Here is a 22,506-nt window from a genome sequence, read left to right on the forward strand (position 1 = left end):
CCCCCCCCCGGCAGGTGCTCTCTAAGCCGAATGAGTGAATGAGTGAATGAATGAATGAATTCGGCGGAAGGGTCACAACCCTTCACAACCACCCTCCCAACCACCCTCCCAAGTCCTAGAAATGCACGAAGCGGCCTTGCCCAGCCACCCCTCTGCACTTGACCTGGGACACAGCCCAGTGGGCGGAGGGGCTTCTCTGCGGCTGTGGGGGCAGAGCCGTCGGGGTGGGCTTGGGGGAGGGGCGCAGTCGAGCAGTTCTGCTTCTCTGGAGGTTTGTCTAATCTCTGGAGGGGAGGGGAGGGGAGGGTGGGTGGAGAATCCCAAAGTATTCTCTGGCCCTATTCTCTTGTGTTCTACAACTCCGCCCCCCAAACCTTCATCCCTGTGAATAAATCCCTTTGTTGTTGAGACAAAGAAATGGCATGTCGCAGGTGCATGCTGGGAGAGGCCCTCTCACTCCCACCTTCCAGAAGGAGGCCAGGCCAGCAGCCAAATGCCGTCCCTCTTAACCTGCAACTCGGAACTGAGACCAGGCCGTGGGAAGGAAAGTGGGCAACAGAGTCAGAGACCCAGAGTTGTTCTCGGGGGGAAAGGCTCACTCCCAACATCAGGCCCCAGGGAGCCCACTGGAGTCCATCCAGGTGCCAGCGGCTCCCGGCAGCTCAGCCCGTGGAGCGTGTGTACGTGGCTGGAAGACAGAGCTGGGGGCCGGGTGACCTGCCGAGGCTGGGGGGACGTGAGGGGCCGCCGTGCGTCCCAGTGCCAGAGTCCCGAGGCCCAAGAGCAGGGGCGCTGCTGGGAACAGGGCTCGTGGCTACCTCTTATAATAATGAGCAGACACTCAGGGACAACGTGACCTGTTCACAGTCAGAGGCCCACGCAGCCGGGGAGGTGACAGCTCCTGGGAGTTTCTGCACCTCATCTCTTGCTTTCTAGAACAGGGTGGGACATTTGCTCTAAGGCTCCAGGCTGCCGCGATGGGTGGTGTATGGGGCACCCCCAACCCCCGTGCCCGCCCCCGAGGGTGTACACGACCCGGCTCCTGTGCATCCTCTGGTCACCTGAAGGTAGGTGGCCTGACTTGAGCCCGTCCCCTCTACCTTCACCGCCCACATCCCCCTCACCTCTGGCCCAGAGGGACGGCTGCGACGGCTCGCTCACTGGTCTTCCTGCTTCGGTCCCTAAGCCCCCCATCCCCCATGCTAGACTCTCCCACGACACCCACCCCAGGGAGGCCCAAGGACACTTTGACCTGAGACAACTCGCTAAGCTGTGGCCACATCAGTTGCTCTTTCTTTCTCCTGAGCTTTCAGCCATGCTGTTCCCTCTGCCCCAATGCCTTGCCACGCTCCACGGGCAAATTCCTACCGCTTTCTTGAGACTTGAGAGCACCTCGTCCAGGAGGCCACCCCCGGCCCCCTCCCCTGCAGGGCCCCCACCCTCTCTCCCCCTGCCCAGGGCCCCCCTCCGGGCTCTGCTTTAGTCCATGCAGTGTAAACCACAGAGTCCTCCTAGGCAGGCACTGCGTCCCATCTCTGCCGTGTTCCTGGTGCCCTGTGCCCTCGGGGACGCCAACTGGAATCTGCAGCTCCCAGGCTGACACCTGCACGGACAGTTGGGGCACAGCTCTGCCACGTGCCCCGCAGAGGGGGATGCTCAGACCTCGGGGGTCACCGGCTGGGACGAACTCTCACCTCCCGGCCCAGGACAGCAGCCCATCAGGCCCGCCCGGCTCAGCAGACCAGGGGGGGACCCGCCTGTGGCCCTGCCAGACGCCCCCCTTCACTCGCACGACTGGTATCCATTGGTGTCAGGCGCTGGGTCCGGGGGAGGGCCCCCACCTGCCAGGAGGCCCCCAGGACATGCACAGGCAGGAAGTGCCGCTGAGCCAGATGCCCGTGGCCCCAAGCTTTACTTAGAAGGTGTTTCCTGCTTTCACTCCTTCCTCCGCCCTTCTTTACTTGTCACCCCCGTGCCCAGCCCTGGGACTCAGGTGACGCTGCTGAGATGGCAGCAAGAGAGAAAAGATTCTCTCCCTCCCCCAGGGTGAGCAGCTGGGGCACCCCTGCCCTCATCTGGCCTCACCCTGTGGCCCCCGCCCTGCACGGGGCTGCCCCTATTAGGCAGTCATTCCCAGAGCCTGCGGAGAAGAGGGATCACCTGTTGGCCGCAGACCCACTGGGGAGGCTCATGAGACCCACACCAGCCTGCACCCGGCAGCCTGGGGCCGGGGCACAGCTGTGGTTTCCAACACCCACGCTGGATGGGGACTCTGAGATCTCTACAGGGCCAAGGCCTCCCCTCCTTGGGCCCAGAGCAGCTGCCAGGGAGCTCAGCCTGGGGTCAGGAACTGGGTGTGGCCGCGGCAGGCGCTGGGCGATCTGGGACACTGGCCTCCCCGTAAGAAGTGAGGACAGAGGCCTTTCTCTCCCCACCTGCTTTACTTGGGCCTCCAAGGCAAAGGAGCGCCCCAAGCCCAGGTATTGGGAGCAGGTGCTCGGGCTCGCCCACCTGGCTCCAAATTCTAGCTCTGCCCCTAACGTCAATAAAATGGGGGTAACAAGGGAGCCCAGCTTCTGGGGAGCATGGACCAGGAGTCTCAGTAAAACAGAGCAGTGCTGGGCCCGGGAAACCCACCCCCCCCCCCCCCCCCCCGTTATGCTAGATGCCTTGATTCTAATCATGCTCCTGGCCTGAAGTCCCACCGGCTAAGCCTGAGGCAGGACACCCAAACTGAGGAAGCAAAAGGAAAGATTCTCAGGGAAAGGCCCTGCCAGAGGCCACACCCCTCCCTCCAGGCCAGCAAGGGCAGAGAAGAGGGGACAGCAGCCCAGCTTTGCTCACTTAACCAGCGAGTGCGGTCACGCAACCGCCTGTCCTTCGGATCCACCAGGGGAAGGGAGAGTGGGGTCACTGAAGTCATTGGCAACCCCGCCCAACTGCTAATCCTCCTCCCGTTAAGATGCAGAATCAGGCTGGGACATGGGAGAGAGGGGGCCCCCTCCCTGCCTGCAAGGAGAAGGGTCCCTTTCATCTCAGGACAGCAGGTCCCAGCACCCTGCAAAGCACTCCAGGACAGAAAGGCCCACTGCTTGCATTCTTACATTCCAGAAGGTTCCCTTAGCAGAGGAAAGGGCAGCCCCTGCCCTGGATTGTGTCTAGGCACGTCGCTTCACCTCTGCTAAGCCTCATTTTCCTCCTCTGCACGTGGGGATGCCGATCTGACCGCTCCCGTCCCCAGGGCTCTCTGCCCCTCAGCCAGCCGAGGGACTGCCAAGCACAGGGCTCCATGCACCCCCTGCTGGCTGATCATGGCTTGCAATAATCGTGTCCTTGCTGATTGGCTCCCAAAGTGAGCATGTAACCCATGCGGGCTGTGAGGTCAATGGCAGGGCAATCCTGCCAGCCACAGGGCGTTGCAGCAGAGCATGAGGCTAGTGTGTAAGGAGAAGCAGGGAGGCACAGAGATGAGGACAGGGAAGAGATGGCCCCACGGTACACCTGAGCCCTGGGGAAGCCTTGCCTGGAACCTCTCAGAACAAGCTGAGGCTGGTCTGATTTCTGCAACAGGAAGACGCTCGGTTGACGCAAATCCCTTTGTCCTAGGCAGAACAGATCAAGGAGAGCTTCCTAGAGGCGGTGGCATTTGAGGTGGGTCTTGGAGACTCGGCGGGGTTCTTTTTTTCCCCCCCTAAACATTCATCTATCTTGGAGAGAGAGAGAGTGCAAGCGGAGGAGGGGCAGAGAGGGGGACAGAGGACGCTGTCGACACAGGGCCTGACGCGGGGCTCGAACTCACGAACCGTGAGATCGCGACCTGAGCTGAAATTGGAGGCTCAACCGAACTTCCATGGCCGATACTGACTCGTGGACTTTCAGCCTCGAAACAGCCCTGGAAGGTCATGGTTGATTAGAACCATGCTCCAGGGGACAGGTGGGCAGGCTCAGGAGGCTCGGGGGCTAATTCGAGCACACAACTGGAGGGTGGGGGAGCATGCAGCGGAACCCGAGGGTGTCCGGCCCTTCCCTCTACACCAGGCCGCTGCTCTTGCTGGCATTGGGTACAAGGCCACCGTGAGGGCCATCAGACCCCAGCAGGTCTCTGCTGCCATCTGGGCAACAGGGCACATGGGCTCCCCACGGATAGCAGAGGGATGGCTCAGCTGAGCCTGCAGAGTTCGGAGGGTGGTCTGGTCTATACGAGCGGGGGTCCTGGAGGGCAGCGCTTCTTCTCCCCTTCAGCTCTGAGCTCCTGGGAGGCAGGGACCGTCCTCCACCCGCCACGACGGGCTCAGAGGAGGGCTCAGGATGAAGCGGAAGGAGGTGGCACACTCTTGCGCCCTCCAGAGTGTCATAGCCACTGACTAGACACCCCTGAGGTGCGGAGTGAGCTGCTTAGGATGGGCTGAGCCACGGTCACACACCCCCCAAGGGCACCCCATCCCACGGGGAAGGCAGAGGCAAGGAGAAAACACGCAAAGTGCCAAGACACAGGCGGAAAAGTCAGGAGGCTCGGGGCCAAGGTGGAGAGGGCCCTGAGGGCTTCCTGGAGGAGGTGGCCTTGAGTTGGGTCGGTAGTAACTTGAGGCGACAGGAGTGAGCTAGGTACAGTGTGGCCAGGATTCCAGGCTGCAGGAGCAGAGCGGTTGTGGAGGGGGGAGACAATACAGGGAAGCGTGGGACTGCCGGGGAGGGGGGTGGCTGGTATGTTAAATGCGTGGCAGGAAGTGGCTCGTGAGAGGCAGGACAGCTGAGCTCCAACCAGGACAAGCTGGGCGGCTCCTGTCCCTGGGAGCCAGGCGTCACCTGTTCACGAGCGCCCCCTGGTGGTAATGTGGAAGAAGGGCGTGCATCGGCCATGGCCAGGGGAGACACACACACACACACACACACACACACACACACACACACACACACACACACACACACACAATCCCCCGTGGCCAGCAGTAAGTCCCTCTCCTGAGATTCTGACAGCCCCCACCCCAAGACCCACGGCCAGTGCTCGCTGGGGAACCCCCAATGTGTCAGGGTCTGAAGCTCAGGGTATCCCAGAAGCCCTGTCCTCCCTGAGGGTGTCTGGGGTCAGCCTGGGTGCAGCACCCGGAAGGAGTGCTGTGTCGGCCTGGCCTCAAGCCAGCCTTCTCACTGTTATCCAACTGAGCCCCTGTGACCCCCACGCTGGTCCCCGATTGAGAGCTGAGCCAGGTGAGCCCCCGGGATGTCAGCAGCAGCTCTAGGGGACCCCCACCCTGGACCCGGCGGCTCAGCCCCATGTGGGGCCAGCCTACATGCAGGCAGCTCCCTCCCGGCCCCGGCCCTGCGGTTCCTGGCCTCTCCTCACCACCCCCATCCTAGGGTCCCAGCGTGCCTGTCGCATCACAGGAGCTCTTCCCGTGACTGCGGCAGCACATGACGGATGCACGGCCCTGAACGACATTTGAACCAAAGGCTGCTGGCCCGCACACCACCCCTCCCCCCTGCACGGCGCTGGACCACAGGACAGGGAGGGGACGCCGGGCCTGCTCGGGCTGTGAAAACGTGACGGGCAGTGCTCTGGGACACAGTGTGGTCTGTATCCTGCATTGTCTGGTCACCTGGGCCCCTGTGCTGGGCCTTCCCGTCCACGCCGGCCCTGGGCTGAGCCAGCAACAGGGAAACAGGAACTCACATCGGGCCATCTCCCGGGTGGGTGGGCTGTGAGATGTGGCCGGGCCTGGGGGACCCTGCCAGCCCCAGAGGTGCGGAGCTGTGATGTGCCCGCCGCCCCGGGGGGCCCGATGTAGGGGAGCCGCCAGGGAGGCAGGTGCAGCCATGATGGGGGCGGAGGGAGGGTGTGGACCAGAGGCCAAAGTTCTCCCTGCCCCCACCCGTGGCGGTCCAGGGAACACCCCTCATCCTCGACAGCCTGGGGATGTGTGTGGCTAGGGCCCCGGCCTCGACTGTTTCCACTATCACTTAGGAGACCGGGGGGGGGGGGTCCAAGTGGACGGCAGGTGTGGTCACAGGTTGTGACCTGGCTGTCATTTCCTGCCCTGGCCTGTGAGGGCTGAGAGCTCGTGGGCGCTGGAAGAACGGATGGGCCGCTTCCCACACGTTCATCCATCAGGCTCATTACCAGCGAGTTCCCCAGGATGCCAGGCCAGCAGCCGAGGCGCTCCCCGGCGAGGGGGCCACTGCCCCCGGGTTGGGGGTTACCTGTCGCTGCCGTTCCAGGCACATTCAAACTTGTCGAAAATGCAGTCGTTCTCGTACAGGGAACAGAGCTTGCTCCGCAGATAGTCGTGGACCTGGTGAGAGAAGGGGCCGGTGAGTCGGGGCAGGGGGCGCCCCAGCAGTCCTGGTCCCTGCTGCGAGAAGAGTGTCCCTGAGCAGGGAGGGGCTGTGCCCTCTGGGTCCGGATGGCCCCTCCAGCCCCGACTCAGCCCTGCTCATTGAGAAGGACCCACAGCCAGACAGGGGGACAGGGCCGACCCTAGAGGTGTGGCCAGAGGGGACAGCCGCAGTGACAAAGGGAACGATACCGTAGGGACCAGATCCTGGCTCCACCCCCCCTCCCCCACGCTGTGTGATCCTGGGCAAGTGACGTCACCCCTCTGAGCCTTGGTTTCTTCCGCCTTGAAGTGACAAGAGCACATACCTCATGGGCTGTGGTGGGACCAACTGTAGGAGACTGTGTGGTGCAGGGTCATGCTCTCTGAGGATCAGAACAGTCACCCTGAGCACGGATCACGGGAGAAAGGGGAAGGGGAGCCCACACAGGCCTCTCAAACGTGATCTCGGTGCGTGTCACTCGTCCTGTTTTGTGGATGAGGCCCTGACACTCAGAGAGGGTAAGTGCCTGGCCCAGAGTCACACAGCTGGTAAGCAGAAGACCAGGACGCTCTTCCAGAGTTAGCTGACCCCACAGGAGAGACGGCGATGCCCCTGTGGCCCGGGGCCACCCGACAGCAGCCTCTGTACCCAGAGGGTCTGGTCGGTGCCCGCTCTCTGCCAGGCACGTGGCCCTGCCCTCTGCGTGGGGGGAGGGGAGGGGACAGCGTACCCAAAGCCTGAACTCCTGGCTCTGCCCCTTACCGTGTGACCCGGGAGTCACTTAGCCTCTGTGACCTCCAGGTTTCCCATCTAGGCAGGGGGTCACGGACCCCTCCAAGCAGACAAACGAAGGGCAAACACCGATAGGTATTTGGGACCCTGATTAACTCCGGAGGAACAGACAGAAATACGTGTTCAACTCCTGTTGGGCAATGCCACAGGCCAGGAGTCAAGTGTAGGGAGAGGAGGGGGGAGGAGGGAGGGGGAAGAAAACAGGTTCTGTCTGAGAACCTCTTATTCATCTTTAAAAAGATGGGCGCCCCCACCCCCTGCCACCCAGCAGCCTCCAGGGTCCCCAGGCTGAGTGAGGCTCTTCCCTCGGAGCGTCCAGTGCATCTGAGGGTCCTGCCCGGACTTTCTGTGTTTGTGTGGACCCCCTGCTCCCAAGGCTCAGCCCGGTCGTACAAGGTGACTTTCTCGGGTCTCGGCTGAGATGCCCCTCCTCGGAGAGTGCTCCCTCCCTGCCTGCCCACCGGCCCACCGAGCGGGCTCCACGGCCCTTCCGTTCCCACCGCCGCCTGCACTCTTGTGTGATGCCCTCCACACTCCGACGACGTGTGGATGCTCCCCTCCAGCGGGACCTGTCTCCCTGGGGCGCACAGCGGACCATCGAGCTGCCACAGGGGTGGGCAAGAGGCCCCTCGAGGCTGCCCCCTGCGAGCCCCCCGCCCCGGTCCCCCATCCTTCCCAGTACAAAGGCCACAAACAACAGCAGCCCTCTCCACACCGCTCGTCGGTCACACCCCACATGCAGCCAGTCCAGAAGCAGAATCCAAAGCGACCTGGAACCCAGCTGCCACTCACCACGTCCTGTGCTGCTCCCTGCCCCGAACCACCGTCTCCCAGCTCACTGCAAATGCCTCCTGACTGCTCCCCGCTTCTGTGCCCCCCGACCCAGTCTGTCTCCACGGGCAACCCAAGAGACCCCTAAGAAACCAAGCTGGACCATGTCACTCTGCTGCTCAAGACCTTCCAGTGCTCACAAGCCCCCTAGACTCTGCCCCCAATCACCTCTCTGACCTCAGACTCTTCTTCTCTCCCCCTGCTCACTGTGCTCCAGCTGGTCCCCCACCATTTCCTGACCGCACGAACCACGTGCCCGCCTCAGGGCCTTTGCACTTGCTGTTTCCGCCCCTGGGAGCGCCTTCCCTGCCCCCGCCCCCGACGACTGATGCCCTCACTTCCGTCAGACTCCACACCCCTCCTTTCTCTGCCTCAGCTCCTGGTTTGTTTCATTTGCAGCCTGTGATTATTTCATTTGTATATTTCCTTGGTCTCTGGCCATCCTTCCGGTTGGAATGGATGCCCCTCGAGGCTGCCGTGGGAGCCAAGAGAGGAGGTGGGGGGTGGGGGCACTGGTCTTGTGTGTCTCCAAGACCTGGAGGGAGGGAAGCCTAAGGCAGGGATCACTGGCCCAAGCCTGGGATGGAGCCACTGGGTCAGGGACTCTCGCCCTCCTCCCGTGGTGAACGTGACGGGTGGGGAACAGCACCTGCCTCCACGGGAGCCCGCGCGGCCTCGTCTGTGCCGAGGCTGGAGGAGGAGTGACGCCCAGGGCACATTACAGCCCCAGACTGCCTCTGACGGGAAGCAGGCACGGATGAGGCTGAGCAGAGGACCCCTGACTGCTTGTGAGTCCCCGGGGAGGCCCCCGGTGACAGGCGCAAAGGCAGCCCCGGAGGAGCTTGGGAGGCAGGCTTACGAACACACACGTGAGAGGCACCAGGGGCTATGGAGGAGAGAGTGGAGACAGGGGAGAGACGCGGGAGGGCACGGCTATTTCTCTCAGACAGGTGCCTGCCTCCAGGAGCCTCCGCTCCCAGGGAGCCCCCTGGTCCACAGCCACACCGCACCCAGGGTCGCTGTCGCGCGGGACCCTGGAGGGCAAGGCTGCGGCTGCCACTTCTCTCTGAGGCGCAGGGTCTAGCCAGACACAGAGCACCTGCCAAATAGGCGTAACCCCTCAGATGCCTGGGGATACACGGTGCCTGGCTTCATGCCGGCCACGGACAGATTCCCAGGGGCTCATGGGCAGCCCCCCCAGGTCTGCATTGTGTGTGCTCCCCGCGCAGTCAGAGCGGCCTCACTGACGCACTCGTCCGAACACACAACACGCACGCATGCACGCACGCCGTTCTCGCCCGCCCTCTCCTGCAAAGTGAGCGCCTCCTGCCCTCTGGTGGCAGAGCAAGGAAAAGCAGGGGCCCCGGGGAAAGACCGCAATCCCAGGTCTGCGCCTGGCTAGCTTCCCTACTCCTGCAGGTCTGCCATTTAACTCAACTTCCTCCAAACACAATGGGATAGAGAGAACCCTGGCCCCATTCCCGTGGGGTCTTACTTAACATCGTGCGAACTTTGTTTTCCACCCCCCGACGCTATCTGGGTGGATCGTAACAGAAAAAATAAAGTCGTAACTTTCCGGAAGGTGCCCCACGCTTCGGCCCAAGGGCCTGACTTGCGAGGCCCGTGCCGAGGACTGAGAAACGTAGCACGCTCCCAGTCGCCGCCGCACGCGCTAAGGAGGGGTGCTCCCCGGGAGAGGACGGGGCTTCTCCCGCCTTAACTGCAGACGCGGGCTCCAGGAGGGGCGACCTCATCCTTCATCATCTGCACCCTCAAACCGGGCCACGCCTGTCGCTCACCCTTGTCCCCCCTGGGCCCCGACGGCAGGAGCCGGCAAAGGGACGGCACTGCCCCCACCCCCGCCTGGAAGGCAGGCCTGGGCCGAGGTGTGTGATTGGGGACAGGCTTTCCGATTTCCCGAGCCTTCATATGGGGCGTATGGAAGCCACCTCTGCAGCGGGGACGCCTCTCCTGGGAGTTCTGGGCACAGGAGGCAGAGGCCAGGGGGGGGGGGGCGGGTCTCCCACCCCTCAGAGGGGCTCCGGCCGTGGCACCCACCTGGTAGGTCTCGATGGGCCTTGCCTCCATGTTAAGGTCCCAGACTTTGACCGTGAGGTAATCCCGGGTGAGCATGTATCGGCCACTGTGGCTGAACTTCACGTCCGACACGGAGGAGATGATTTCGGAGAAGAAGGAGCGGTTGCTGGGGTCCTCGGGCTCTTCGAACACTGTGGAGACAGAGAATCGATTGCCGTCACCGGGCCCCGCGGATCAGAATAACAGAAGACTCTGTTTCTGTCCTGGGCTCTCGCTGTACGGCCATTCATTCACTCATCAAGCCTGAGGCTAAATACCTGTCAGGCCGTGGCCCCGAACCGACCCTCCGAGGAGGGAAGGGGCAGCTTTCGGAACCACGTTTATTGAGCATTTACTCTCTGAGCCGGATTCTGCGCACAGCCCGTCCCGTGCATCACCTCGTCCAATCCCCTGATAAAACATCTGGTCGGTACCACTATCAGTCCCATTTCATGGCCGGGACAACTGAGGCATGGATGGCTAAAAACCACGTCCGAGGCACTGAGCTAGAAGAAAGTGGCCGAGTGGGGATTTGAACCCAGAGGGACACCCGCTGGGCCGCACTCTGCTGCCACCTACTGGCGTCCTGATGTTCACGCACGTGCTGGGCAGCGTCGGGGAGGAGGCTGGGCCCTGCTTGCGGCGGGGGGGCCTCTGCTCACGGTGCACCAGGCACTCACGGCTGAGCCCCGCGGGCAGCCACGTTTTGCCTGGCTGCTACGGGGATCGCGGCTACATCCAATCTCGCTGCCACAGATGAAGCCTGAGTCCCATCAGCTGCCCGCCACCCACCTCCCGGCATCTCAGACAAGGTGTTCCACGCAGGAAGTTGCTTCCCGGGCTCCTGAAGGCGACAGCTTGCCGCCCCTACTGGATGATCCCACTCTGGGACAGAGTGCACAGTGAGCGGCCCCCCAGGCAACGTCCCCTCCCTGCTGCCCCTGAGGACGGGGCCTTCGGGGCACATGGAGGTTCCCACCCAACAGGACAGGTTCTTCGGGGCTCAGTCTACTGCTGGCTGCCCCACCAGTCTGCCCAGCAACACCCTCGCTGGCCAATCAGATCCCACAGTGGCCCTGGTGCTGGAGCAGGGTGGGGACCAGGCATTACCCAAGCGTCACCTTAGCTAACCAAGCCAACCAAGCATTATTAGCTCCTTAGGAGCTGGGCCACGGAAGGGCCCGGGGTCACGGGGAAGGACAGAGTGGGAGGCCAACACCTCTTTACCAGCCAGTCTGGAAGGATTTAGACATTTGACAACCTTTCTAGCTGTCCCCACGGACACCGGCTGAGTGGCCACTCTGTCTGCTGGCCCCTGAGTCCCCACACCTGAAACACGGAAGCAGAGAGCTGACCACATGTCTCTGGAGGCTCACAAGAGTGCCCTCCCCGCCAGCCCCTCCCAGTCCCCAAATCCCATGTCCCACTTCCCAGGTCTGTTCCGGCCCCTTGTCCCCCCATCCGGGACCCCCGATCTCACTCCTGTTCCTGTCTTTCCCAGAAACGCAGCTCTTGCCGAGCTCCCTTCTGCACGGTGGCTGGAAACATTTCATGCCAGCCAGATGCTCTTGCGTCCGATGCATCCATTCATTCTCTCAGACACCCAGTCCACACCGAGCGCCCACCGTGTGCCGGGCACTGTCTGAGACCCTGAGATGCCACAGAGAGCAGTGAGTCTCCTGGAACCAACGTTCTCGCAGAGACAGGCAGGAAAACCACATGCTACACCGTCAGGCGGTGATGAGGGCAGAGAAGAAAACTAAAGCAAGGAGACAGATGGATAGGAGCTGGTGACCTGGATGGACAGCGCCCAGGGGGAAAGAGCATCTGAGCAGAGATCTGAATGGAGTGAGGCAGAGAACAGTGTAGGTGCTGAGAGAGGAGGACTCCAGGCAGAAGGAACAGCATGTGCAAAGGGCCTGAGACAGGGACAAGTGGAAGGTCACATGGACGGAGAAAGGAGTGAGTGAGGCGCCGTGAGCCAAGGGAAGGAGTCATCCCATAGGCAATGAGGGCAGAGGAAAAGGACGGCATGGCGAGGTGTGGGTTTCTCCAGGATTCACCTCCCTACAGGGGCAAGGAGACCTCCTGGCACGTCACCTTTAACCTCTAAAACCTCTGAATTCTTATTTTATTTTATCTTATTTGTTTTGAGAGAGAGAGAGAGAGCATGGGAGGGGCAGAGAGAGGGGGAGAGAGCGAATCCCAAGCAGGCTCCACACTGTCAACACAGAGCCTGATGTGGGGCTTGAACACCCAAACCCTGAGATCATAACCTGAGCCTGAAACCAAGAGTCAGATGCTTAACCGACTACGCCACCCAGGCGCTCGTAAAACCTCCCGATTTCTGATTCGCGTCTCACATAATCAATGTTTTGTGCCTCTGACACCTTCATTTCTGGCAGGGATAAGCATTTGTAAAATTTCAGCACTTAATTTCCTACTTGAAGTGCCGAGACTGTGTGTCTTCCTTAAATGAACAGGGGTATAAACCTGTATTTGAGAGGAGCAGGGCAGAGGGTTTCAGAGAAGAGCGACCCCAAACAATCAGCAGGGACCTAGGTGTCCCCCCGCCTCCATTCCTCCCCAGGTTCAAGGCAGGAACCCCCTCTTGACTGAATTAGCATTTGTGCCCCGAAGGGTCGGAACAGAAGGGGAGTTATACAGGCATAAAACGGGGTTGGTCTCTTGCACCCCAACTTTGAGGGGGCCCCTTGCACCCCATGCCCACTTTGGAGGTTTCTCTGGCCAATCCCCCAGGGCTGGCCCAGCTCGCTTCGCCCCCCTGCCCCGCGCGGGGCATCTGGCACGTCCTGTGGGGTAGGTGGGTGGGTGGGGCCCCAAGTCAGAGGAGTGTCTACACAGAGCCATGGGCTGTGTCTCCTGCCAGCTTCAAGGAGCAAGACGCCACAAAGGTCAAAGGCTGGGCGGGCGCCCTAATCAACAGCTGAGAACAGAAACACCAAACGGCCCCGTGTAACCTCAGTTCTGGCCACACCGGGCATTTCTGAGGGCTTTCTAAGCACAAAAGGACCAGCGTTACACGTGATCAAGGGGAAGGGACACTGACGGGTCTAACCTAGGAGTTCTTTTTATTTTCCAAACACTTCTGATACTGCTATTCTTTTGTCAAAAGGTCACCGAGTGTCCCCGCCCGCCCCTCCCCCCAACCATGGGCAAGCTGCACATCCCCCAGGGCATGGGTAACAGATAAGGCGGGGGGGGGGGGGGGGGGTGTCTCCCTTCTAATTGATGGAGTCACAAAGGACATTTCACAGTAATTATTGCTGCCACGAGTTTAAAGAAACGCATCCCAGAGCCCCTGTCACTGAGACGGGATGAATCCCACCTCTCCCCCCCCACCCCACGCCCTAATTATGTTCAGGTTGGAGGGCTCTGAATCCCCAGAAATCTCCTGTTTCTTTTGAATGATTTTGCATAATTAAGGCTCTCATGGTCCTGGCTGGTTCCCTGACAACCACATCCTCCTGTCTGGGTGCCCTACAGCATCGCCACGGTCACACGGTGGGGAGGGGCGAGAAGCACGCCCCCAATGCCCCAAAGTGAGATGAAGGGGCCCCCTGAGGATCCCAGCTCTAAGCACCTGTGCATCCAAGGAATGGGAAGGTGAAACCAGAGGTCACTGCTGGCTTTCCTCTCCAGCCTCAAACCCAGCGGATGGTGTTCCTCTCCTTTGTTTAATGTTTATTTATTTTTGAGAGAGAGAGCACAGGTTGGGGAGGCAGAGAGAGAGAGAGAGAGAGGACGGGGACAGAGGATCTGAAGTGGGCTGACAGCAGCGAGCCTGACGCGGGGCTCGAACTCACGAGCTGTGAGATCATGACCTGAGCCGAAGTCGGACGCCCAACCGACTGAGCCACCCAGGCGCCCCACTGATGGTGTTCCACTTTTGCCTAAAGCCCTCCGTGGCTCCCAGTGCCCGCAGGATCAAGATTCAGGCTCCTACAGGTATCAGACAAGCTCCTTCCTCACCCGGGCTTCATGGGCCACCTGCTCCAGCCACCCTCCAGCCGCCTTTCCTCCAGGGCCCCAGGGCCTCGAAAAGGGTGAGGCAAGCAAGGTCCCTAGGGTAGCACACTAAGCAACCCTTTCTCAGGGTCACCCTAAATGACCTCTTTCGATGCCCTTCCCTACCATCCCAGGCAACAGAGCACAGCAAAGTTCCGTGCGCCCTCAGGGAAGCCCCTTGACCTGTCCAAGCGCACGTTCCCTCACCTGGAGAACAAGCATGATGTGACCTGCGGAGGTCACCTAACTCAGTGAGGGACTGGAGGAGTTGCTCAGTAAAACCGGGTGGCGATTTTTATGGTAATTTCCCTCACTGTTTTCTCTCCTTGAAATTTCCTTTCCCATTTTGAGTACTCGTCTTTCCTATCAACTCTTATACATCCTTCAGAACCCCAACTCAAATACTCTGTTCTATGCACAGCTTGTCCAGGCAGATGCTTTCCAAAGAAATAAACTGCTCACCCTTGCTGCCTGCGCAACCTGGACTACCCTCCTGTATGGCATCAGCAGGGACGTGCGGTCACTTCGGGGGGCTGTGAGCTCTTGGGCCAGGGGTCCTTCCTCTCTGTCACTGGTCATCTGAGTGACCCTGGCCAGCCTGGAGCTTCACTCAGAGCCCAGACCCACTCGCAGAGTGGACAGAACCTTCCATGCTGCCTCTTCTCTGTGCCTTTCCTGATGCCTTTCTCCCCCAACCTGATACAATCCCCCCGCCCCTGACCCCCTACTTCCCTGGCCACCACCACCACCGGAAGCTAGAGGGTGTGCCTAGTGGGGAGGAACAGGGAGTCAATACAAGACAGTGGGCACAATGGATGCTCACTGATGAAGAGCTGACAATTGTCATTTCCGGTTAAAAACCACCCCCTGCCCAGCGCCATTTGATGGACCCCAGTGGACAAAATAAAAGCCAACCCGCATGTGGCCCTGGCCCTGCGTGGCCTGCCCCCACCTCTCTGTCTTTGCACCTGTCAGCCTGCCTCTTCTCTCGCCCGCTGGGGGCCCTCAGCGCCCTTCTGTGGCTTCTCTTCCCAGGCTCAGTCCTTCAGAAACTTCCCCGGCTTCGATGCTGTCATTTCTTTGGCAGGTGGCTTCCCCACACCTCCCATCAGCCCGCAAGGGCAGGAGCCTGCTCTCCACGCAGAGCCTGCTGTCCTCCCGCGCCCCACCCCCCTTCCCATTCCACGGGGAGGCTCCACCCCTCCACCGGCAGGCTCCACCCCTCCACCATGCCACCCAGCTCAGAGCACCAGCCCGCCCCTGCGCCCAACCTCACCCCAGTTTATTCTCCACGCAGCAGCCAGAGGGATCCTGTCAGCACACAGCCAGGCCGGGTCGCTCCCTGCTCAAACGCCCTGTGGCTGCTGGCCCTTCAGGGTGAGCCCCAAGCTCTTGCCATGGTCTATAAAGTCCTCTTGCTGTGCTCCCTTCTCTAACCCTGCAGCTCTCTGACCCTCACGCCCACCTGCGCCCTGCATTTTGCTCCTGCCTTTGCACTGGACGCTCCCTCTGTTGGAGACATTTGCCCTGGCTTTGCCCCCAGATACCTGCAGCCTCCCCAGCAGACGATGGCTGGATCCGGACCTTCTACCCCATAAGCATCCTTAGTTCTCAAGTTCTGAATCTCTGGGAAGACTGAGAAAGAACACAAGTCCATAGGCATGGGACTATCGGAGCCTCTATCCTAGCTCTACCTAGCTGTGTGACCTTGGGAAAACACCTTAACCTCTCTGTGCCACCCATGTGGTCAACAATAATGGCCCCTAGGGCTGCATAAGTTCCCTCATGTGGCAAAAGACTCTACAGATGTGACTACGTGAAGGGTCCTGAGCTACCGGGGTCATCCTGGATTCTCCGGGCGGGCCCGCTGTAACCACAGAGTCCTCGAGCGAGAGAAGAAGAAGGTCAAGGCAGAAGGGGGAGATGGGATGATGGAGCAGAGGGTGGAGGGCCGCACTCTGGAGGTGCAGGAAGGGGCAAGAGCCAAGGGGTACGGTGGCTTCTAGCAGCCAGAGAAGTCAAGGAGACAGATTCTCCCCTGAACTCTCTGGAAGAAATGCAGCCCCACCCGAATTCTACACCTCTGACCTCCAGAATTGCAAAAATATACGTTTGCGTTGTTTTGTGCCGCTAAACTTGTGCTGATCTCTTTTTTTTTTTTATTTTTTTAACATTTATTTATTATTGAGAGAGAGACACAGAGCGTGAGCAGAGTAGGGGGGGAGAGAGAGGGGGAGACATAGAATCTGAGGCAGGCTCCAGGCTCCGAGCAGTCAGCACGGAGCCCGACGCGGGGCTCGAACTCACGGAACGCGAGATCATGACCTGAGCCGAAGTCGGTCGCTCAACCGACTGAGCCCCCCAGGCGCCCCAACTTGTGCCGATTTCTTACCGCAGCGCGGGAAACCCACAGGCTCGACGTTCTCATCTGTAAATGAACAGATGAGGGCCTCCGTCGTAGGGGGACTCAGAGGATTTAATGAGACGTAAACCTAGAACGGCATCCAGTGTGCAGGAAGCATCGGCAAACGTTGGCTGGGCTGTTGCTTCCCCAGCGCATCGCAGGGGTCCCGCGAGGGGCAGCGCCTGACACGATCGCCTGTTCCAGGGACTCCCGTGCCCCAGCGGAGCGCAGACCCTGTGCTGTCAAAAGCAGAAGTAACTGTCTATTTTGAGGCATCACGGAAGCTGTTTCCATGGTTACCCGGTCATACTGACTAGCAGACAAAAGACTTCCACTGCTTTGGAGAAAGACGTGAGGCTGTGGGCTGGGCAGCGGAGTGGCCTGAGGGCCCCAGCGCTGCCCCCAATGGAGGGCACTGCCCCTCCCCATGCCTTGGTTTCCTCATCTGTCCAATGGCAGAAATAGCCATCCGCTTGTGGTCTGGGCTGCTCTCAGCCAGGGAAGGGAAAATCGCTGCGTCACCTGCTGGGAAGATGACGTCGTGACCCCTCATCTCTAGGTACCACTGTCAGTCATTCCCGAGTTTTGGGCCACAACTGGATGAACGGACAGAAGCGAGATCTAAAGGAAGGGATCTAATCTCTGGGTCACTTTGAAAACAACCATTTATAGGGCGCCTGGGTGGCTCAGTCGGTGGAGCGTCCGAGTCTTGATTTCGGCTCAGGTCACGATCTCGGGGTTGTGAGTTCGAGACCCGTGTCAGGCTCTGTGCTGACAGTCGAACCTGCTTGGGACTCTCTCTTTGTCCCTCCCCCGTTCTCCCTCTCTCTCTCTCTCTCTCGCACTCTCAAAATAAATAAATAAATAAATAAAAACGTAAAAAAAAAAACAAAAAAACAGAATCTGTTCCAATAGCAAATCTGTATAAACCAATAATCAAATGCACACACGAGTTTTACTAAGACTTCAAGGACCAGATATTAAACGAACCGTTCCAGGCAAAGAGAGAGTGGCCCAGCTCACTTTCCAAGAGCCGAATAATCTTAGAGCAGAGAGAGTGTAAGAAAAGACAATTAAAGACCAACATCACGTATGAACATTTAGGCAAAAAAAAAGCATAATTTTTGCCTTCATGCAAAACTGTCTCAGCAAGAGACATGGCCCCCAGGCCACGGGCCACCCAGGCACAGCAGGAGATCACGGCGGTCGGAAGCCACCATGTCCCTCCCTTCCTACCTCGGCCCTGCAGAAAACAGCTTTCGGGAACCTCGGTGTGATCTAGGGAGAGGCGGCCCTAAAGTTACGACGTTCACGGGGGCCCTCGGAGAAGAGGCAAGAAACACAAATGGAGACGGGCCATCGAAAATAAAGTTCTAGTCTGTGGGCTGATTCACATGCAGGGCATACACCCCCAGGCGTGTGACAGCGACGTGCCCGGAATCCGCACACGTGTGCCTGCGCTCGGGAACCGTACAAGTGACGGCTGCCTAGGGAGGTGGCCGCCCGCTCAGACCCCGGGGAAGCCAGATGACAAAAGCCAGGGGTGACTGCGACTTCCACCTCCCGCCTGCCGTCATTCAAACAGCGTGGGGTGCCAAAGCTGTCTCCATGCTCCCCAGACACCAGCTCGCCTGCACGCACACACACTTCCTGGATCAGAGTTGAAATCCAAGTTAAAACAAATACACAGACGGATGTAGAGAAGGACATGGTATCACTTTCTCAGAGCCCAGCACTGAGGGACAATTTCTGGGCATATTTCATTCCCTTGTTTTTTCTGTGTCTTTTTTTTTTTTTTTTTTTTTTTTTTTGTAAAATAGTCATTAGCTTCCTTTCTTGCCCCCACCAAATATTGTAACATCATTTCCGGGGCGCCTGGGCGGCTCAGTCAGTTGGGCGTCCGACTTCAGCTCAGGTCACAATCTCGCGGTCCGTGAGTTCGAGCCCCGCGTCGGGCTCTGGGCTGAAGGCTCAGAGCCTGGAGCCTGCTTCCGATTCTGTGTCTCCCTCTCTCTCTGCCCCTCCCCCGTTCATGCTCTGTCTCTCTCTGTCTCAAAAATAAATAAACATTAAAAATAATAATAATAATAATAAAAAAACATAATCATTTCCTCGTGTCATTACAAATCTAACGCCACGTTCTAAACGACCGAACCACGGACGGCGTCGTCATTCCTCGTCATTTGCTCTGTTGGATGTTTACAATGTTTCCGAATTTGGCCCCTATGAAAAAGGCCGGACCACAAGGCCTCATCCCTCTTCCTTCCCATGGGGCCCATGTGGGCTCAGGCTGGGCCCAGAGGTGGACCCCAGACTCTCCTCTCTTCTCCAACCTCGTTCCGTGCCAGTCTGACCCAGAGTTGCACCCGGGCAAATCTCCAGAGCACCTGCGGCCTGAGCCACACACGGTGGGCATGAGGTGGTCGGGGCCATGCCCTCCAGGGCGCAGAACAATAACCGTTAGGGGGCACCTGGGAATATGGAATATTACATGGCAAAGGGGAAATCAAGGCCGCCGGCCAGCTGACCTTCAGGTAGGGAGGGCTCCCTAAATTATCCAGGTGCAGCCCGATGTAATGACGAGGCTCCTTCAGTGTGCAAGGGGGGGCAGGGGAGGCAGTCACGTGATGCAGCATGATTAAGAGCCCGTAGCCGCTGCTGGCTATGCAGATGGAGGGAGGGGCCACGAGCCAAGTGATGCAGGTGCCCCCAGAAGCTGGAGAAAGGAAGGTATGCATTTCCCCCGTGGAGCCTCCAGAAGGAACCGGCCTGTCGACACCTTGATTTTTTTATCTGGTAAGACCCATGTCAGACTTTTGAACTGCAGAACCGTCGGAGAACAAATCTGCGTTGTTTTAAGCCACGGAGCCTGTGGTCGTCTGTTTTGGCCCTGGGCTGCTCTTCAGGGGCTGGGCACCGTCCACACTCACGCCCTGGGCGTCTTAGCTGGCCCCGGGGCTTCCCATCCATCCGTACACTGATGACTCCACACCTTTATCTGTGGCCAGCCGCCGCCCCTGACTGCAGACCTCCGGCTGCCTTCCCGACAGCCCTCCCCGGGGCCCAATACGATCTCACACTTACTGGGTCCAAAACCCACCTGTCGGTCCCGTCTCTGCTCCCGGCCACCCTGCCCCCCACCCCAGTGTCCTCACTGTCCGTCCAGGAAAGGGCCCCGCCTTCACCCGCTGCACAAACCAACCCTCGGACGGAGCTGCCGTGGTCCACACCGCACTTGGCAAAGCCCGTCAGCTCAGCCTTCCGAGAACGCCCAGGACGGGACCCGTCTCCACACCTTCGTCATCCCCCCCGGGGCCCGCTGCTTCTTCTCAGTGAGCCCCGGGCAGGGCCTCCTCCTGCCCCCGCTTCCACGTTGACCCCTCAGGTTTCCTCTTTTCAAACACCTGTCTCGTGACTTCATGCCCGGCCCTCACCCCTCTGCTGCTTTCTCACCTCCCTTAAGACGAAACCGGATCCTTCCCCCGACCCACAGGCGTCCTGAGTTACCCGCCTTGCGTGTCTCCCGGACCTCAGCTCCCGACACCCCTCCCCTTAGTCACCGCCCTCCGACAACGCTGGTGCCCTTCCATCTCGGAGCCTCTGCCCCTGAAGTGTCCCCCTTCTAGAACATTCTCCGCCCAGAGCTTGCATGGCTCACTCCCCGGCACCTCGAGGTGTCTGTTCTGTTGTAACTTCCGGTGAGATGACCTCCCTGCGCCCTGCTCTTTGGGGGCTGTTGCTGATGTCCCTTACTACCTCCTGCCATTGCACCACCCGGTGGTGAGTTCTTCGTCTGTTTGCTGGTTCCTGCCGTGCCGTCACAGCGGGACGTGTGTGCAGCATAGCAGGCGGTGTCCCCAGCTCTGCTCAGAGACGGACATCTGCTGTCCCCCCCGACCTGCGCTGGCCACTCAGCCCCCAGGAGGAGGAAGGCTCAGCGCCGGGGAGAAGGTGTTCCTGGGGCCGAGTGTCTGCGGGGCGTGGACGTGCTCGGAGAACAGCAGTGTGGCGAGACGTAGGGACCCAGCCTGGCCAAGGCGTGGGGAGGGGCCGCCCTCTCCGGCTGCCCCGGGAAACCAGGCTCCCGAGGGGAAGAGGTGACCCAGTCCCTCCTAACAGAACTCTAATGAAACCACCTCCAGGGGCTTACTGGTCACTCACTCTTTCACTCACTCACTCACTCACTCATTCACTCATTCATTCATTATTCATCCATTCACTCATTCATTCATTCATCCACTCAGCAAGTGTTTATTCCCAGACACTGTTGAGGTAAATACAGAGATGAACCAAAGTCCCCACCCTCCTGACTGGGGTCCTGCCTGTCCCTGCCCCTCTGCTACCACTGCAAGGTCACCCAGGGAGGATACCATGGCCTGACCCCCTGATCCTCTCTGCCTTTAGGGGCCTCTGGGGAACCCAGCACCAAGCAGGCCAGGCTGGAGGTGAGAGCACCAGCCAGGGCATCTCAGAGTCCTGGGTTCAGGTCCTGCCCTGCCGCTTTTCACTTCGGGTGACCTTGGGCCCATCCCTGGAGCCTCAGCTCCCTCCTCTGTGCTGGACTCCATCAGAGCTCATGTAAAGACGAGACGATGTGGGTAGAGAGCTGTCTGGGTGCCTGGCTCAGAGTATCCAAGGAGTGTCAGCCACTGTGTGGTCCTGGTGGTTGTCACATCGTGCTCCTCGGACCTTGTTCAGCCCCGGACCCCCACGGCACCCCCCCTGGCATCCCCCCTGGCTGGCCCTGTCAGGGTTCCAGCCTGAGGAAGTGACCTTGTGGAGCACACAGGCTGCTGGGGTAGACGGCCCAGCCCACAGAAAGTTCTGCAGGCTGTGGCTAGTCTGTGAAAGGGAAGCTTTGGGAGCTCTGGGGACACAGAGAAGGGGCCTGAACCAATGTAGGGGGGTCAGCGAAGGCTTCCCAGAGGAAGTGCCAGCTGAGTAGGGTCCACCTTAGCTTCTGGCTCCCAGCTCGCTCCCCGACCCTGGTTTCAGCTGCCCGGTCCCTGGAAGCTGGGCAGCCCCAGCCTGTGCAGGGACTTGGAAGGCGGTGGGGGGGGGCAAGACCAGGCTCCCCCTGCCAGCGGCACGACAGCAGCACGGAGCCCACGGGCCCCCAGCCTGCACCCTTCCCACCCGCCCCGGGCACAGCCCCGCCGCCCCCACTGCCCACCAGGTCCCCGGGGGGAACGGGCACTTACGTTTGGAGTGCTTGTCACACAGGGCGGCCGCACGCATGTCGCAGAGACGCAGGGAGCCCTTGCTGCTGCTGTAGACGAAGAGGTTGCAGTGGTGGGGGTGGAACTCAGACGCCGTGATCACCTCCGTGAGGTCCTCCATGTTGGCGGGCTTGATGTCCACGATGTCTGGCCCCATCAAGGAGAGGCCAGAGAAGGGAGGGGACTGCCGCCGCCCTGCCTTCCCACGTGCCCCGCATCTGAGCGGCCTCCCCCTTCCCGAGACCCCTGGACGAAGCCCCAGCCCCAGACAGCCTCTGAGCTGCACACCTGCACGTCCGACCGACCGCCAGCTGCCTTTCTGGGTGCCGTCCACTGTCCCTACAGGCTGGACCCGCTGCCTCCCACCCGACCTGCGCCCTGTCCCCAGCCAGCACCCACCAGCCCGCCCGGCCTCCCCTCCATCCCCCACACCAGGTGCCCAGGAGAAGGCAGGGCGTGTTTGAGGGCCTAGTACGTGCAGGGCTCTTGCTGCGCAATGGCAGTGCTCCCGCCACTCGGTGCTCCCAGCTCCTGGAGCTGGGGGTGCGGCACCTTTTGGCTCCCCTCCCCCACCCCCGCAGCCGCTCCCCTTCTGTCCACAGCATCAAGGTTCTCCTTTGGGGAAAAGCCTCTCTCCTTGCTGGGTTCTCAGCGCTGATCTGTGTCGTCTCCACTCACGATCACCATGAGGGACGAGCACATGGCCTCAGAGGGGCCGACGGAGGGACTCCATGACCCTTGGATGACTAGATACGGGAGCCAATTCATCCATTTTCTGTCTAGGACCAAGAATTCTGTTGCTTGCAAAGGAAATACCCCTGACTGATACTCTGGAGCCCA

At 60.2% G+C, this 22,506-nt stretch overlaps 1 protein-coding gene across 3 annotated transcripts in view; it reads right to left on the reverse strand.

Moving 5' to 3' along the window:
• Positions 1-22,506, reverse strand: part of PPP2R2C (protein phosphatase 2 regulatory subunit Bgamma) — a 138,967-nt gene that overhangs the window by 5,258 nt on the left and 111,203 nt on the right. For all 3 annotated transcript variants that reach the window (XM_086705497.1, XM_086705498.1, XM_086705496.1), the window contains exons 6-8: positions 21,649-21,813; positions 9,997-10,166; positions 6,199-6,290 (exon numbers count right to left, since the gene is read on the reverse strand). In XM_086705497.1, the coding sequence (XP_086561623.1) occupies positions 6,199-6,290; positions 9,997-10,166; positions 21,649-21,813 (427 nt within the window). The remainder of the gene's footprint in view (positions 1-6,198; positions 6,291-9,996; positions 10,167-21,648; positions 21,814-22,506) is intronic.

This window comes from Puma concolor, chromosome B1 (assembly GCF_028749965.1).
Source record: "Puma concolor isolate L17-30 chromosome B1, mPumCon1.1.hap2, whole genome shotgun sequence".
NCBI lineage: Eukaryota > Metazoa > Chordata > Mammalia > Carnivora > Felidae > Puma > Puma concolor.